The sequence below is a fragment of the Typha angustifolia genome, chromosome 13, assembly GCF_048772165.1.
Source record: "Typha angustifolia cultivar Huaian chromosome 13, ASM4877216v1, whole genome shotgun sequence".
In the NCBI taxonomy this organism is placed as follows: Eukaryota; Viridiplantae; Streptophyta; class Magnoliopsida; order Poales; family Typhaceae; genus Typha; species Typha angustifolia.
The window spans coordinates 3519658-3537097 of record NC_133251.1 but is presented as its reverse complement, the minus strand read 5'-3'; the positions used below and the strand labels follow the sequence as shown (position 1 = coordinate 3537097).

General features: G+C 36.1%; 4 protein-coding genes across 4 annotated transcripts; 3 read left to right on the top strand and 1 right to left on the bottom strand.

Annotated features, from left to right (window-relative positions):
• The first annotated feature begins 1726 nt into the window (after nt 1–1726).
• On the top strand, nt 1727–4223 carry LOC140775080 (indole-2-monooxygenase-like). The gene is made up of 2 exons (XM_073118329.1): nt 1727–2674; nt 3478–4223. The coding sequence occupies exons 1-2, from the start codon at nt 1775–1777 to the stop codon at nt 4090–4092; spliced, it is 1515 nt and encodes a 504-aa protein (XP_072974430.1). The 5' UTR covers nt 1727–1774; the 3' UTR covers nt 4093–4223.
• A 3984-nt stretch (nt 4224–8207) lies between these two features.
• Nucleotides 8208–10144, top strand: LOC140773820 (norfluorocurarine oxidase-like). Its single transcript, XM_073116579.1, has 2 exons — nt 8208–9168; nt 9423–10144. The coding sequence occupies exons 1-2, from the start codon at nt 8260–8262 to the stop codon at nt 10029–10031; spliced, it is 1518 nt and encodes a 505-aa protein (XP_072972680.1). The 5' UTR covers nt 8208–8259; the 3' UTR covers nt 10032–10144.
• An 836-nt stretch (nt 10145–10980) lies between these two features.
• LOC140774068 (protein SICKLE-like) lies at nt 10981–13962 on the top strand. Its single transcript, XM_073116911.1, has 2 exons — nt 10981–11329; nt 13040–13962. The coding sequence occupies exons 1-2, from the start codon at nt 11059–11061 to the stop codon at nt 13750–13752; spliced, it is 984 nt and encodes a 327-aa protein (XP_072973012.1). The 5' UTR covers nt 10981–11058; the 3' UTR covers nt 13753–13962.
• A 546-nt stretch (nt 13963–14508) lies between these two features.
• Nucleotides 14509–17018, bottom strand: LOC140774069 (acireductone dioxygenase 1). Its single transcript, XM_073116912.1, has 5 exons — nt 16890–17018; nt 16697–16784; nt 16208–16302; nt 15870–16109; nt 14509–14820 (listed from the first exon to the last, which is right to left on the bottom strand). Exons 1-5 carry the CDS (start codon nt 16899–16901, stop codon nt 14692–14694), a joined length of 564 nt encoding a protein of 187 aa, XP_072973013.1. The 5' UTR covers nt 16902–17018; the 3' UTR covers nt 14509–14691.
• Between the last annotated feature and the right edge of the window lie 422 nt (nt 17019–17440).

The following is a 17440-nucleotide window of genomic DNA, read 5'->3' as shown; positions in this document are numbered from 1 at the left end:
TTTCTTCTGAAGGCTTAATTGCACTTAGCTCCCTAGGCTTTTTTTTATTTCCCTTAATTCAAGAGATCTAGGTGGATTAAAAAAAAATCATGAGTTACATAAAAAACGGTAATAATTGAGGGGTCTAAATAGAATTATTAATTTGTAACAATATCTCTCTCACATATATAAAAGAGAAAAATATAAAGATTAAATATTTAATTAGAAAAGAAAATATATTTACCACAATTATAAAATAATGAGATGATATCAGAACATAAAAACTGCAGAAGCGCAGTAGAAGCTACTCTAAATTTATAACCAAACACGAACACAAAAATTAAAATTCGTCTCTAGACATATAAAAAATGAATATAACACCATCTATAAATTATCTTATTCTTTAACCAAACGAGATTTAATTATGTAATATAATATTTAAATTATGTAAACAGAAATTTTGAGTTACTCTACTTTCTATGCTTAATACGTTAAACATATCATTTTATTTGAGAAGATTAAAATATTATGCTATAAATTTTTGTTATTAAACTATTAAAATTGAATGCCAAAAGCGATGACTTATTGCTTTGGAGTAAGATGATGATGATGATTATTATTATTATTAAATTCCCACATTTGATATAAGTTCTATTCTGGTGTAACTCCTTATTTTTTTATATTTGCATAACATAGGTTAGGTGTACATAAGTATAAGCTATTCTAGTATTTCTTTGTAAACTAGTGTAATAATAATTATATTTGACTTCATATGAAATTAAAATGATAGTTTAACAAATGAGTAAACTACTCATTATAATAATGGATGGAAGAAAAGAGGAGAATAAGTAGTAGTAAAAATTATTTAATTTCTATACAAATATAAAAAGACTCGTACTAAACTAGTATTTCACAAGCAAACAAGTGTTAAAAGCTCTTATCAATCGCTCGAAGCCTAGATGTTACTCCGTCTTATAGATGCATATGAAACCAATACGTAGTTTTCAAATCCATTGGAGATATGGACAGGTGATAGCTTGAGGACAACAATAATATATTTTGATGTATATTGACATAATTTACGAAGCACAATTGTAGCGAGAATGAGAAGAGGAAAACAATTGGAGGTTGAAGAATGAGTAAAATAAAATAAATACTACCTAAATTAGACGAAAAGAAAGCACAAGGTTATAATCGGGTCGGATTTTGGGTCCGGGTTGAGCTTTAGCCCGTCTGAGGTCCATGAGCTGTTATACTGTTATACTGTTACATTCATACCAAAACCTATAGCTTTACTTAGTTTTCTTAGTTATTTATGTAAAAGAGTTGCAGTTTTTCACGGCAGAGAGATATATACAAAGTGAAAAACTCGTGCGGACAATGATCTTTTCCACGATTTCCACTTACCTTATCAAGTTATCACGTCTCCAATAAAATATGACGATGATGGTCCGGAGATAATCCAAAGTGCTAGAGTTTCATTTGCTCACGTCTTTTGATTGCATTTGACGTCAAAGCTAAGTCTTTAATTTACTTGACAAGGTGGGATGATTCAAACAAAGGAAGGGGTAGATCTAGGTAGCATTATTGGAGAGGGAGGCGTGGCCTTTTCTTCTTGTCTCTGCGCAGTAGTTTTGCGACGCCAAAAAACGTGGTTGTAATAATTTCCTTACGTAAAGATTATTTTAATCGTTTGGAAAACTATGACAACCTTTGGCTATAAAAGCAACAGCAGCAAGAGCCTGGGACTGGGATATTGGCTCAAATTTATATAACCTATAAAAGAATACCTACAATGTTGCAACTCTTGCTCGAGCCATATTCTCTACTACCCCTTCTCCTCCTCTTCCCTCTCTTCTTACTACTGTTAACTAGTAGAAGAACCCACAAAACCCATCTCCCACCATCACCCCCGAGGCTTCCTATCATAGGAAACTTGCACCAAGTAGGTGCACTTCCTCATCGCTCCTTTTATGCCCTCTCCAAGAAGCATGGGCCTCTCATGCTTCTCCACCTCGGCGAGACCCCGACGCTGGTGGTCTCGTCCCCGGAGATGGCCCAGGCGGTCATGAGAACTTATGACCACATCTTCGCTTCCCGGCCGCCATCGAAGGGGTCCAATATCCTTCACAAAGGAGCGAAAAATATCGCCTGCGCGCCTTACTGCGAACACTGGAGACAAGAGAAAAAGCTTTGCACCATGCATCTCCTAAGTGCCAAGAAGGTGCAGTCATTTAAGCATGCCAGAGAAGAAGAAGTGAGCTTCGCTATCGGGAAGATTTATAAAGCTCAAGAATCGTCGGAACCTATAAATTTGAGCGAAGTGTTAAATGCTTTCGCGAATGATATCGTCTGTAGAGTTGTCTCTGGTAAGTTCTCTAGGGAGGGAGGCAGGAACGTTTTGTTCCGTGAGCTTATAGAGAGGAACGGAGAAATATTAGGGGGGTTTAATTTAGTGGATTACTTCCCTAGGCTAGCTTGGGTGGACTTTCTATCGGGGTTTAGCTCTAGGACAAGAAAGGTGGCTAAGAGATGGGATGACATCCTTGAGGATGTGATAAAGGAACATAGCATGAATCGAGTGAAGAATAATAAGCCGGAGAATGCTGACTTTGTGGATATATTGCTCGCACTTGAAGATGATTTACAGATGGAGTATGGACTCACAAAGGATCATTTAAAAGCTCTTCTAGTGGTAACTACATTGATCTCATATCTTTTTACGTGAACTTTCGTTTTTCTTTGGACTATTTATTGTTTCCATTTCGATAAATCATGAACTTTGTAGGTCAGTGAGAGAGGCTGGATTTCTGGGAAGGGAGCACAGTTACTAAGTCACTTACATATATGAGAATAACTATTATAATTGAATTATTTATAATACTAAGTAAAATATTATTGATGTGAATTAAGATCAGGCAGAAGGTATTTTATGTCAATTTTTTGATATCTTTTTTCTTTCACCAATTTCTATGTGGCAACAGACCGGTAGGCAGGCGGGTAGCTAGCTAGGTATTAATCTAATTAAAGTAGATTAGGAAAGAAAAATGGTGGGCCGACTAGTTAAGAGAAATTTTCTAGGAATCAAGGGCCACCCTATCATAGGATAAGTACGATCTAGATAAAGGAGCTTTAATTATGAGCATATACTATCTATTATGGACTCTTAAATATTAAATTATAGTGTGATTCGATTAGCAGTCTCGGTAGAATCGCTGAAGCCTCACATTTAAGAATTTCGAACATGTTGGGCAAGTGTCTTAAATATTAAACGTATCAAAATTTACCACAACTAATGACTATCTTATATAAATATATATTAGCAAGAATTTGCAAACATTAGTCTCTTTCCAAGGATATGCAATTATATTTTATGATATGAAGAGTCTTGAATTGTTAGTAGCAAGTCCTTAAGTGAAATTAAATTAAATATAATTTAAAATCTTTTCTTGCTTCCTTTTTTAATTTTTTTTTCTGTTCGATGTTAAATTATAACAGGATATGTTTGCTGCTGGGACTGGTACCTCTTATATAACTCTAGAGTGGGCGATGGCAGAGCTAGTGAAAGACTCGAAAGCCATGAAGAAACTACAAGACGAAGTACGAAGAATAGCTAATGGAAAAGAGATGGTTAAAATGGAGGATTTAACAGAAATGAGCTACCTAAGAGCTGTCGTAAAGGAAATTTTACGATTACACCCTGCTGCTCCCCTTTTGCTTGCAAGGGAGTCCATGGAAGATTGTCAAATTGGAGGATACCAAATACCCAAGAGAACAAGAATTATTATTAATGCATGGGCTATTCATAGGGATTCAAAATTTTGGGAAGAAGCAGAGGAGTTCCACCCTGAAAGATTCATAGGGAGCTCTGTGGATTACAAAGGAAATGACTTTCAGTTCATACCATTTGGAGCTGGAAGAAGAATTTGTCCTGGAATAAGCTTTGGAATTTCTACTGTGGAGCTCATGTTAGCTAATCTCGTGTATAGTTTTGATTGGGAGTTGCCTCATGGTGTGGTGAGAGAAGACATGAATATGGCTGATACTTTTGGACTTACCATGCGTATGAGAGAGAATTTATACCTTGTTCCAAAATCATGTAAGAAGATATGAATATTGAAGGTGGTTTAGTAAATGGTTTTGCCTTCTCCTACTCTGCAACAAAGCCAATGTATAATGGAAGATAATGTCATAGTATGTAAAACACTAAGGTGTAATAAAAGTCAATGGATCTTTTATGATAATATTTCTCTAGTATTTTATGCCAATATATGTATATACCTCACAATGTTTATATATAAGTACGTAATGCTTGTCTGTAAGTATAGAATGCCTGTTTCATATGCAATGCCTTACAACTTGATACCAAAGAGAAGCACCCTATCAAGGATAATAAATAATATAAGCATTCTTATAAGTTAGTAGAGGAAATAGGACAATTGTCGTAGAAATAAGCCTCTCATTTAGCCAAACCCTAGTAGCACCGTAAGAAGAAGCATCAAAAAGTTTATCAAGAGATGCAAGCAGAGGTGACTCAGCATCCTATGGAATAGACAACACCATAATAGACCTGAAAGAGACAGCTACAATAGAAATTACAAACTCCAAAAAAAAAGGAAAAACGAGAAGCAAGCTTTTCCAAAACAACTTCAGAACAAATATAACCTCTCGCAAAGGTAGGAAACTCACAACAAATAAGACAATGAAAAAAATACCATAGAAATGCATGTCCAAACAAACGAAGTTTGGTTTGACAAATGGAGAATCCCAAGTGGTCAGATAAAGGCTCTAAGAGTCATTACTATTGAAGGGAAAGCTTGCGGGCGAGGACTAACGAGGAGAGAAAAACCTACGCAAGACAAGTGCCACTAAATGAGGAGAAGAAATCAAAAGTGATTGCGATAAGTAGGGCAAGGGGAGGAGAGCTACAGAGGAGAGAAGGAGTAGACGATGGTGTCCAGCGAGGTGGAGGAAGAGTGGTAACAACAAACAACGACATCAAGAGGATGGCAGAGGTAATGATGAGAGTGATAGCGACGAGCACGATAAGGAGCGACGGCGACACACAAATGAAAAGAGAAGGAAGCTCAAGCAATTGGAGAGAAGAAAAGGAAAAGAAAGAGGAGAAAGAGGAAAAATGAGTTTCTCCTCATCATCTCCTAACCCATCATCTAGGCTAAAAGGAAGGAGAAAATCCCTCTTAAAAGGAGTGAAGTTCCTATGCCAAACCCTAGGAGAGCTAGGCCAGCACAAATCATAATGCAAATTCGTAAGTAAGAAATGTTGATTTCTAGATACAAAATAATAAATTCACTTTATACCTAAACTTATTTTAAATTGAGAGAAAAATTATATTAACACTCATTACCGCTCAATCTTAGTCTACTTGCTCAATTTTAACTATGATTTTGAAAAACAAAAGAAAAACGATATTTCGTTACAAAATTAGTTTATTGGGGCACTAATATTGTAAATAACTTTCTCATTCCAAATGGGCCCATGGTGTTTTCATTGTCTACCATTATAGAAATAATGAGAGAGAAATTGATGTCGACTACCCAACTGAGCACTCACAAATAATACCAAAAGAGGAGGATTGTCGGCTAATCATCACCATTAAGCTAATTACGAATTTATTTGAATATACATTTATTTCTTTTGTGCGTACCTGATTAATTACTCGGTTCTTCTCATTCGATTGACAGCCCAACCAGACACTTGCAGCTTTTGCCGGCAAAGATAGGATTGTCAGAGAGCTTCATCTTCCTGTCGACGGAATCAAAACTTAAGAACGATTTAGACGACGGTGGTTAGGATGGATCTTTCTTAATTTCCATGGACCTTGTCATTAACAATCTGAACACTGAAAAGATATGACCTTATCACCTATCACCAGAGAGAGCCACACAATGTAGGGGGAGTGTAAAATTGAGCTGTGTTTAACTCAGCTAGACGAGATATAATTTCTGATGCACTCAGGAGAGAATGAAAGTTATGGAGGCATATAAACATTAGCAATTTCTTAATCAATTATGCTACATAAAAGTTATACATCTATTTCGGTCTATACATATATAATATTATCTCTCCAATGAACTAATTGTAGATTTTCTTGACTCGATTAAACTTTTGAGCCCAAAAATTTAACTCTATCGAGCTTATTTAGAGTTCAAACTAATTCACGAGCCCCACGAGCTAGTCAAAAGTGCTCAAGTTCAATTTTCCCTCTTGTTTTCGTTGCATTTGAAGTTAAAGTTAGGCTGTTTAACTTACTTAAGCTGAGTGAATAGCAGAAACAAGTCTTTAATTTACAATTGAGGAGGTGGCTTAGAAAGAAACAAGGAAAGGAAAGGGAAAACACCCCACATGCAACTGATAGGATCAGGACAACCTGACAACGCCTTGTTAGATTTGTTGTCGGGGAACTGAAATCTGCAATATAAAGTATTTATAATTTATAAAATAATTAAAATGTCTATCAACTTAATCTAGAAACTTAGTTAAATTTAACTAATAAATCTTACAAAGCTTAAACCATACTTTTCTTAAAAGATAAGTTATTATATACAAATTTCCGTACTAATAAATTAAAATTTACATGCTTCTAGAGACAATTAGTCTGACTTTTTTGTATGCATCTCCAGACAACTAGAATCTTGTCAGTGACGAGAGAGTTGATAAGATCCGTGGAAATTAAGAAAGATCGCAGTGGAATAGTACGACTTTTTTTACGCTATCTCTGTCGTGAAAAACTACAATTGTTGACTTTTTTTGCATGTATATCATTCACTAATTTACTCATATGACTTCTTTTTTTAATTAATATTTATATGTACACCTCTTAAAATATATGTTATTTGTATGGAAACACATACAATTATTTTTTAAGAATAGTATGACTTTTTCTACGCTATCTCTGTCGTGAAGAACTACAATTCTTTTTAATCAGTACAGATAAGTGGCAGAGAAAAAAAAAATGTTGACTTTTTTGCTTCTATATCACTAACTAATTTACTCATATAACTTTCTTTAATTAATATCTATATGTACACCTCTTAAAATATATGTTATTTTTATAGAAACACATACAGTTATTTTTTAAGTTAAATCTCAAAATTTTAATAGAAAAAGATAAAACTATCTTTAACTAAATATCTTTTATGAAAACTAGAATAAGAATAGATATTCAACTTTTTAACGGTTAGTAGGATACCCATGCAAAAAATAAAGATTTTAAAATATATACATATAAAACCCATGTGTTTTAAAAGGTATATATATATATATATATAAGTAAATGTTAAATTTGGAGGGCATATAAATAAACATGGGATATTCGAAAGGTATGAAAAAAAAAACTCTTTTTTTAGGTTAGAATATTATAAAATCATTATAAAAAATTATATATTCTTTAAATTATAAAGTATAAAATTTTAGTAGTATTAATTAATGCTTTACATCTCTTATGATAAAAAAAAAAAGAATAAAATAATACACGTTTCTCTACATTTTATTATAAATTATTATTGTCCTCGATGAGATTTCATTCTCTAAAAGAGTTGCCTCATTGCTGATATTCTAAAAAATATCTTTTTTATTATAATTAATTGGTTGACACTTCAGAAAAAAAAAAGATTGATATGTACCCCTTTGTAATATTATTTTTCTAATTTTATCCTGTATACCTCTACCTGAATGATGGACAGATAATCTAGTTCTTAATCTAGGATCTGAGATGAGATTATTATTTTTGTATCACTATTTTAGAAACCTCTTTTTAAAATTTGCATTTTGTAATCACTAATTTCTCTCAGAAAGCCCTACCAACAATATGTTTGGCAGAAAGTTTCTCTGGGAAGAAGCAAATGATCTTTCTTAATTTCCAAGGACGACTTTGGCAACGATTTCTTTTATCAATATCCATAAATATTGTCAACAATCTCGTCATCTACAAGACATGAAGTTGATGGCCTGGAGATAGTCAAAAGTAATGCAGTTTCATTTGCTCATCACTTCTTTTGGTTGCAGTTGATGTTAAAAGTTAAATTAACAAAAAATAATAATAAACAGTTGATAAAAAGCTAGAAACAAGTTTCTTGCCTTCTAAAAATTCTAGTCTTTAATTTCCAGTTGACAGCGTGGCTTCAAGCAAAAAAACTAAAGAGATGGAAGATCTAGCAAGATTTATACCTCACAGCTATATATATATATATATACATAAGCAACTGGAAGAGCCTGGAATATTGGCTTAAACTTATATAGCTTATTCCTATTAAAAGAATGCCTACAATGTTGCAACTTTTGCTCGAGCCATACTCTCTACTACCTCTTCTCTTCCTCTTCCCTCTTCTCTTGCTACTAATAACTACTAGAAGAACCCACGAAACCAAGCTCCCACCGTCACCTCCGAAGCTTCCTATTATAGGAAACTTGCACCAAGTAGGTGCACTTCCTCATCGCTCTCTTTATGCCCTCTCCAAGAAACATGGGCCTCTCATGCTTCTCCACCTCGGTAAGACCCCGACGCTGGTGGTCTCATCCCCGGAGATGGCCCAAGCGGTCATGAGAACTCACGATCTCGTCTTCGCTTCCCGGCCGCCATCGGAAGGTATCAATATCCTTCTCTACGGGATGAAAGATGTCGCCTTCGCGCCTTATAGCGAACACTGGAGACAAGAGAAAAAGTTTTGCACCATGCACCTCCTAAGTGCCAAGAAGGTGCAGTCATTTAAGCATGTTAGGGAAGAAGAAGTGAGCTTCGCTATCGCGAAGATCCATAAAGCTCAAGAATCGTCAGAACCTATAAATCTGAGCCAAGTGTTAAATGCTCTCGCGAATGATATCATCTGTAGAGTTGTCTCTGGTAAGTTCTCTAGGGAGGGAGGCAGGAATGTTTTGTTCCGTGAGCTTATAGAGAAGAGCAATCAAATAGTTGAGGTGCTTCATTTAATAGACTACTTCCCCAGTTTAGCTTGGGTGGATTTTTTCTTAGGGTTTAGCTCTAAGGCAAGAAAGATAGCTAAACAATGGAATGATGTTTATGAGGATGTGATTAAGGAACATAGAATGAAGCGAGAGAAGGATAGTAAGCAGGAGAGTGATGACTTTGTGGATGTGTTGCTCTCACTCGAAGATGATCTACAGATGGAGTATGGACTCACAAATGATCACTTTAAAGCTCTTCTAGGGGTAATTACGTCGATCTCATGTGCATTTATTTTTACATACATGTTCTTTTTTTTGTATAGATTAAACTCGTAGACTAATTATAATTTCCATAATTAGTAACACTTGTATCTTTCCAAAGATTTGGGATTATATTTTATACTATGGAGTTCTGAATTTTTCGATACTAACCTAAAGTTATATGAAATTAAATATAATTTAAAATCTTTTTTTTTTTTGCTAACTATTTTAATTTTTTTTTTACTTAATTATGACAGGATATATTTTTTGCTGGGACTGATACCTCCTACATAACCTTAGAGTGGGCAATGACAGAGCTTGTGAAAAATCCAATTGCCATGAAGAAACTACAAGAGGAAGTAAGAAGTATAGCTAATAGAAAAGAGATGATTAAAGAGGAGGATTTAGTTAAAATGAGCTACCTAAAAGCTGTTGTAAAGGAAATTTTACGTCTACACCCTGCTGTTCCGCTCTTGCTCCCGAGGGAATCCATGGAAGATTGTCAAATTAAAGAATACCAAATACCGAAGAAAACAAGAATTGTTATTAATGCATGGGCTATTCATAGGGATTCAAACTTTTGGGAAGCAGCGGAGGAGTTCCGCCCTGAAAGATTCATAGGGAGCTCTGTGGATTACAAAGGAAATGACTTTCAGTTTATCCCATTTGGAGCTGGGAGAAGGATTTGCCCTGGCATAAGCTTTGCAATATCTACCGTGGAGCTTATGCTAGCTAATCTCGTGTACAGTTTTGATTGGGAGTTGCCTCATGGTGTGGTGAGAGAGAAGATAGACACGACTGAAACCGCTGGAGTTACAGTGCATATGAAGAAAAATTTGTACCTAGTTCCAAAATCATATGGGTAGATATGAATATAGAAAGTGGTCAAGTAAATTGCTGTTTTTTTTTTTGTCTTTTGCTTTCTTCTACTTTGTAACAGGGACAATGTTTAATATAAGGCAGTGAAAAATGATGTAAACCTCTAGTGTAAAATAAATAAAAGTCAGGTAATTCGTTTGGATTTTCAATTTTACAAATATCCACTTTTTAAATTATTACACCAAGTAATTACTCTGTCATGATAACTGCATTAACCAGAGTAAACATTAAATCTCAATAAAGGGTAATATCTTATTTATTGTTTCTACTACAAATGATAAACTTACACACTCATACACAATTTAGTACATAATTACACATCATAGGGAAGAAAAAAAAGACACAAAACCAACTAGTAGACATGTACAAATGATTTGTAAATTTTTACATAAGTCGTGGACCTATATTTCGAAGTTGCCTTCCTAGTTAGCAGTTTTGCTGATGTGGCACAAAACACATCTAATTCTGTATTTAACTTTCCAAGGTGCTAAGCATAAAGGAAACTGCATAACTAATCATAACATATGATATGCTTATGTGCCTGCTTCAGTAGATCTCAGAAGACAGGCAGGATGTAGGGAAATATTGCTTCTTTTAAATAACATGCACACTTCCCTCACCAAGCTAAACAATAAAAGGAGCATAATCTGAAGCAAAAGGGAGGTGAGAAACTACAATGTGAGGATGAACATTAAAAGAAAATAATAATAATAATAATAATAATAATAATCTTTTACATAACATCTGTCCGAAGGAGTAATTAAGCCTAATATGAGACCTGCCACATTCATCATTCGGATTTAAAGTGAAGTTAAAATCACTAATTATGAACCATGGCTTCTGTGAGGAATCTAAGTTAAAAGGCTTAGTTCCAATTGCTTTTGAGACAACACAGTGAATGACTAGCCCGGGCTTTAAATGTTTTAAGTCAGGCTTCAAATTTGGAGCCCCAATTAGAGCCCTCTTAGGTGCTTGTAGCCTGCGCCGCTTCTTCCTCTGCTATTCTATTCTCCCATGGAGGACTCCGCGAAAAGGAAGGAGAGGCTTCTCGCCATTCGCATGGAGGCCGCATCCGCCGCCGCCTCGTCGCGCAATCCCTCGCCGTCGACCCCTGAGCTCCCCGACCCTCTGATCCAGCCGCCGTCCGCCGCTGAGATCTCGCCACGTGCCCCAAGGTTCGACTACTACACGAATCCCACGGCGGCCTTCTCCGGATCCAAGAGGAAGAGCGGATACCACAACAACCCTCCCTCTCCGATTCCTCCTCCCCCATCTCGACCTTCCCGTGAGCTCTAATTCGATGCGTTTCTTTCTTCCATCCATTACTTTTCGCCTCTTTGAGGATGCTTTTACTCACTTCTAATGGAGCTTCAATATCCATAAGGTTGTTAGTGGTTTCCTTATTTACTGCAAAATATTTCAGATTCTGAGCTAATTTTTTAACTTCTAATTCTTATTAGTTTATTTAGTTAGTAATTTCTAATACCCTGTTCAAGACCTACTACAATCGTCACCACTATTGTTCCTTTTAAACAACTTTTTCAATGTAATTTAGCTCACATACTCATAGACATATATAAATATTTACATTTTATACCAAAGTTCTGAGAAGAATGTAAACCCAACCATTTACGGGATAGAACCGATTGGCAAAAAGGTTCATATAGCCAACTCTGACTAATAGTTCTTGTGGATTCTGCTGCTGTTGCCGTTACCCTCGTGGTGCAGGAGCAGCTATCTCTGTTTGTTAAACTCTACACCATTGTGGTGGGCCTCTTCGCAAACCAAAAATAGTGGCACAAATATTAGTCCTTTTGATTATAAGTTTATTGGTGTCACAACATCTATGACCTCTCCTTATGTAAAATCTTAGGCTCTTAGGAGCTGCTATTTGCTAGATTATCTGCTCCTTTGGAAATTAGAGGGTTTTCCTTAATAAATTTATACAACTATGAGATATGTCTTTCCAATATGTGCACCTGACTTTGATTGCAAGTGTACACTTGTATTTGTATTACATGTTGAGAAATTTTGCATCGTTTAGTATGCATGTCTCCTATGTACACATCCTTTTCTACAAAAGCACATGTTAGAAAGTATATGATTCACTATTGGAGAGTTCACACGAATTTAAGTCTAATCGATGAGAAATATTGATGTAGGAGGTCCATTTCTCAAACTGGAGATTTGATAGAGCACATTTAGAAGATCCACAACTCTAAAATGAGAATATTTCAGAAATTGAAGACCAAGAGTTCCCCGGTCTTTCAGCTGACCAAAAAAGGCTCCTTTATTAAAAGTTAGCTCACAACTTCTAATAAACTCTAAAAAAAAAAAAAAATCAACTATTGAGTATCCACCAGAGAAGGATCTTCTTGTCAGTGTATGAGTTAATCATCCATCTGTTTGATTATGATTTGAAGCTTTGGAAGATATATCACGAAATAATTGATGGAGATTTGGTTGTGGATCAGATTTTCAATTGACTTCTAAGAGATTTAGCCAAGACAGAGAGTCTAATGTAGTTTAGTTTAGTTGTAGCCTTATAGGCGGTGCCTTTTTCCCAAATAGAACCTCTTTTGAGTCTAATGTAGTTTAGTTTAGTTATAGCCTTATAGGCGGTTCCTTTTGCCCAAATAGAACCTTTTTTTTTTGTTTCTTTGTGCAGTATTTTGAGTTCTTTTTATTTATTTATTATACATGCCCTAACTGCATGATTAGAAATTATCAGTCTGTTGGATGTGATAATTGTCTACTCCCTGTCTGACAAGGTGGATTTAAGGTTCCATTGCACAGCTAGGATTTGGTTTACCTTTCTTTTATTGCTGCAAGTTGCAAAAGAGCAATATAGTAGAGATCCAACTTCATTTTGTAGATAAGAGAGAATTTTGCACTAGTGCAAGATAGCATGCTTCTGTATAACAAAAGTAGGAAATTAGGAACACAAGGAAATCTAATCTGCAACTCAACATGATTCTTTTCTTTGCTTGTTTAGCTGGATCAAGGGACTACCAGACAAGTTACATCAATCCCCCTGTTCAGAGATTTCAGACAACTCATTTTCAAGCTCACAGTATATATGAAACGCCATCACACGCACCCCAGAGCAATTTGTGGAGAAGCCCAGCTCAAATCGAGACTCCCATGTCAGGGTTTAGAGGATCGACTCCACCATGTCCAAATTCCTCAAATATATCTAGCAGTTTTGTAGGGCACAATTTCCACCCTAATTCATCAGCAGGTGGTTTCATGAACCCTAGTTTTCGAGGACGTGGCAGCCCTATGATTAACCGTGGAATAGCAGGTAGCCCACATTCAAATTCTGGAAGAGGGACTGTGTGGCAATATGGTGGTAGCCCACATCCAAACTCTGGAAGAGGCAATAATTACGGTGGTAGCCCAAGTTCAAGAGGGAGAGGTGGAAGGGGCCGTGGTTCCTATGATGGTTCTTGGGGTCGGCAGGAGCCGAAAAGCTATTACCTCAAGTCAATGGTAAAAGATCCATGGCGCAAGTTGAAACCCATAGTTGGTGACATACTGAAGCCAAGAGACAGTTCAAAATCTTGTGTTCCTGAATCTTTAACTGCACAGGAAAGCAAACACAAGCAAAAGAGTGTTCAGTCTGGTTCTGGCTTAAGTCTTGCCGAGTACCTTGATATGACATTTAAAGACACAGTTGATGAGACAACTTCTGTTTGTGATCCATAGTTGTAATCTCTGTTCTTGCCATGTAGTAAACTTTGTTAACATGGTGTTCAGCTTTCATTTACCTCAATAACAAGTAGAGCCTCAAATTCATGTTTGTACTTTGTAAGTGATGGAAATGTTTCCCCAGATGTTAGAATTGTACATGATGCTATTACAAATCAGACTTGCTGATTTACTTAATTGTTAAATGAAATGGGGCATCTTAGTAAAGTGCATCAGGAAATTTTGCAACAAGTAAACATTTGGTCGGTGTCATGGAAATTCAAAATATGGGGTTCATTCTTAAAGCTTGTGAATATGGAAGCAGTTATCTAAAGAAACGAATATATATCCCTGCGCAGTTAGGGGCAAGTGGTTAAGAAGGCCGAGAAAAGGGTTGAGCAGTCCTCCATTGATTACTGATTAGCCCGTATGCGTAGGACCTCAACAGTAAGGTATGGACAATTATGAGACTTTACATCTTAGTCCTAGAAAAGAGATTTCAGAGAAACAAATGAGAACCACTAGCATGTCAATAAGTTGTTCCATAGGATATCTCCACAATCTACTTGACTGAAAAATTAACCCAAAAAAGATCTTTTCCACTCTTCCCATTGGGACCTTTTTAGAGAACTAGAATGGGGTATTGATGGGGAAAAAGTCCAATCCATCCTCAAACACCTAGATAATCTCAGAACAGTCTGATAGTCTTTGAAATGTCGTTATGCAATTAACGGTCGATGTACCATAGGATATCAATAGCCAACAGAGATGAGATTACACATAAACACGAGATTATCATGATGATAATATATTATGAGCAGTAATTTATGCTCAAGTACATTATGCCTAGTTGGATTTTTGTTTTGGCAATACATACTAAATTTCAGCTCCATGATATACATTAAAATCCATAATAAGTTCTAAGATAACCATTGCCAATCAAGTTGAGCATATTATTTAATGGGCTTCAAGGGCAACTCCAGAACTCTCCAACAGACTCTTGATATAACCTTGCCTTGCGGGATGGTCCTCCTGAGGCCGATTATAAGCTGTCCAAACAGGTTCTCCAATGAACAACCTCATTAGCTGCATAGAAAATTTCATGACGGATAAGCATATGAAAATACCATTGAGTCATAATTTTTAATAGTTGTAGATATATTGTCTAAGCCTAAGCAAGTTTGTGCAGTTGTGCTTAGTTTCTGCAAGTATAACTTGTGTAAATTATAAGATCCTCAATATAGCATCTCAATGCATCCTGATTTGTCAAAATTCCTTCTTTTCTTTTAAAAGTATAATAACATTGTTATAAAGAGATGTCAGCCTAGTGAAGATTTCTCCAATCTATTACAAAACTGACAAATCATCTGATTCTTCCATAAATATTTTATTCTCAGTTCAGCTTTATGGTTTAAGAGCAGCTGACATGTTGCTTTTGGCAGTGCCAAAATTAGCTAAGACTTACCATTTCTCAAGTCTCTTTAGAATGTATCTTCTGCGAGGTCATGATATGTGCAATTTTACTCTCGCCACCAGCAATGTGAGTTAAGCCACTGCCCCCAAGTTGTGTGGGAAGCCTTTATTGCGGCAATAGGGTTTATATTGACACTTTAGAGTATAAGGACCATGAAAGGGATGGTGGACCAAAAGGAGTTGGAGAAACTGGAGTAATATGATGATATGGTTTATAGTGAACCCCTCCATAGCCACCTCCTATCTCATGTCAAATATGCAATTGTACACTAGATGACCCTCTATTTCTATATCACCTGCGCTTTCTAGAATTTGAGAATTATGAGAGGCATAAGAACTTTTCCCTAGAAACACTAAATGCTGATGAAGAATTCAGAACTTAAGGAAATAAATTAAAACAAAACAGTGGAATAAGATGCATCCAGTTACTGTATATACCCACACTGACATAAAGAGATCCTGGCTATGTGCTAGTGTTAGCATTCAACAGGAATGTACTATACCATCAAACGGATCAGCTTGCAGTTATTGAAGTTTACATAGCCAACTGATGATATGCATGTGTTCATATCTGTTCAATCGAATATTGGAGATAGGCTGCAATTTGAATTGTAAAGACGGTTAACAACATGCTACTGGAGTTTATATAGGGTAAGGAGTACCTTGACATAGTTTGAAGTGTCCAATGTGAAACGATGGTAGATTCCCGCAGGCAACACTATCATATCCCCCTCTTTTATCCAAATCCGAATCCAGCAGTCATCTTTGTCACGAATGTCAAAGTATCCACTGCCTTCCAAACAGTAGCGTATCTCCTCATCAGCATGGATGTGCTCTCTGTAAAAGTTCTTCAACTTCTCCTCATAATTCTCAACTTTTCCAGGGCATAATTCTAAGATATCCTGTATAACAAATTAAACGATATTAGTAAAGAATACGAGGCACAAATTGCTTACATGACATGACTCATGAGGCATGTGGGGTGGAGTTCAGTTCAAACCATGTAACTATATCCTCTAGTTTCTCGAATCCTCTTCAGCTCTTCATCACTTTCATGGTTCTTGGGATCCAAATGCCAATGCAAAACTCCAATTTCTGCAGAAAAGAGAAATCCATAAATCTGCATCAAATTTCAGAACTACTATCTGAATCACCAGTAGACGAACAACACTGAACTGTTCCATCAGATACAAGAGCAGAAATAGAACTTCGAACGACAGTAGGGTGAGAAGATTCCAAATCCTAAAGGGAAGACGAGAGAGATTAGAACAAGTAGGAAATTGGGCCTAAAGAGAACTCAGAATTATGATAGATTGAGCTAGGCATAAAATCAAACAGAGAGTGGTTAGTACTTCGCAGCAAGAAATCACATTACCAATTCACTAAAATTGAATGCAATTCATCAGAACAACTCACACCATAGAGTATATTTACCGGAAATTGCAAAATTTCAAAAGCCAACATAGAAAGATAGGACATATAACAATACCTTCAAGCTTGGTCAGGGGTACAACTTCATCTAGGTTCTTTCTGTGAGGGAGCCTCTGGTCCTCATCACTCTCCTCCATCAACCAAGCCTAATCATATACACATCAACACATAAATAACACTTAACTACTGCTAACAACGTTTACGACTTCATTCCATCAGTTGGTGGAGAAAAAACAGAGAACCATACGCACCTCCAAAGCCATGGGATTATGCTCGCTTGCCTTTCCTCTAGTTCTAACACTTACTTGGAAGACAGTCGTTTATATAAAATCCAAGAGGATGGGGCCAGGAACAAATGAACAACTCCAGATTCTTCGATTCTTACTCCAAAATAAGAGACCAAGACTAGATATGAAATGGGCTCGTGACACGTGTATGGTGTAATGTTTTGTGGAGCTCTTTTATTCATTTTTATCTTCTGCGTTTGTGGAGCCCCTTGCTCAAAGATTAAAATAAAAAATCTTTTAAGCATAATTCTATGGCCTATTATCATGTTACACTATGAAACTAAATCCGAATCTAAATTAATTAATAAAGGTTTAAACTTTTTCTTTCTTTTTAATTTTTTTTAAAAAAGAGTTTATAAGATGGTGAACAGTCAAAGAGGTCCAAGAAGTCCGACATCTCGGTGGGTCCAAGTCCTCATCTAAGTCCAAGGCAAGCAGGAGAGAAAAGAATAGCAGATGGGAGAGACGTCGGTCCCACACCATTTATTATTAAGCTTTTCTTAGTTGATCGTCGT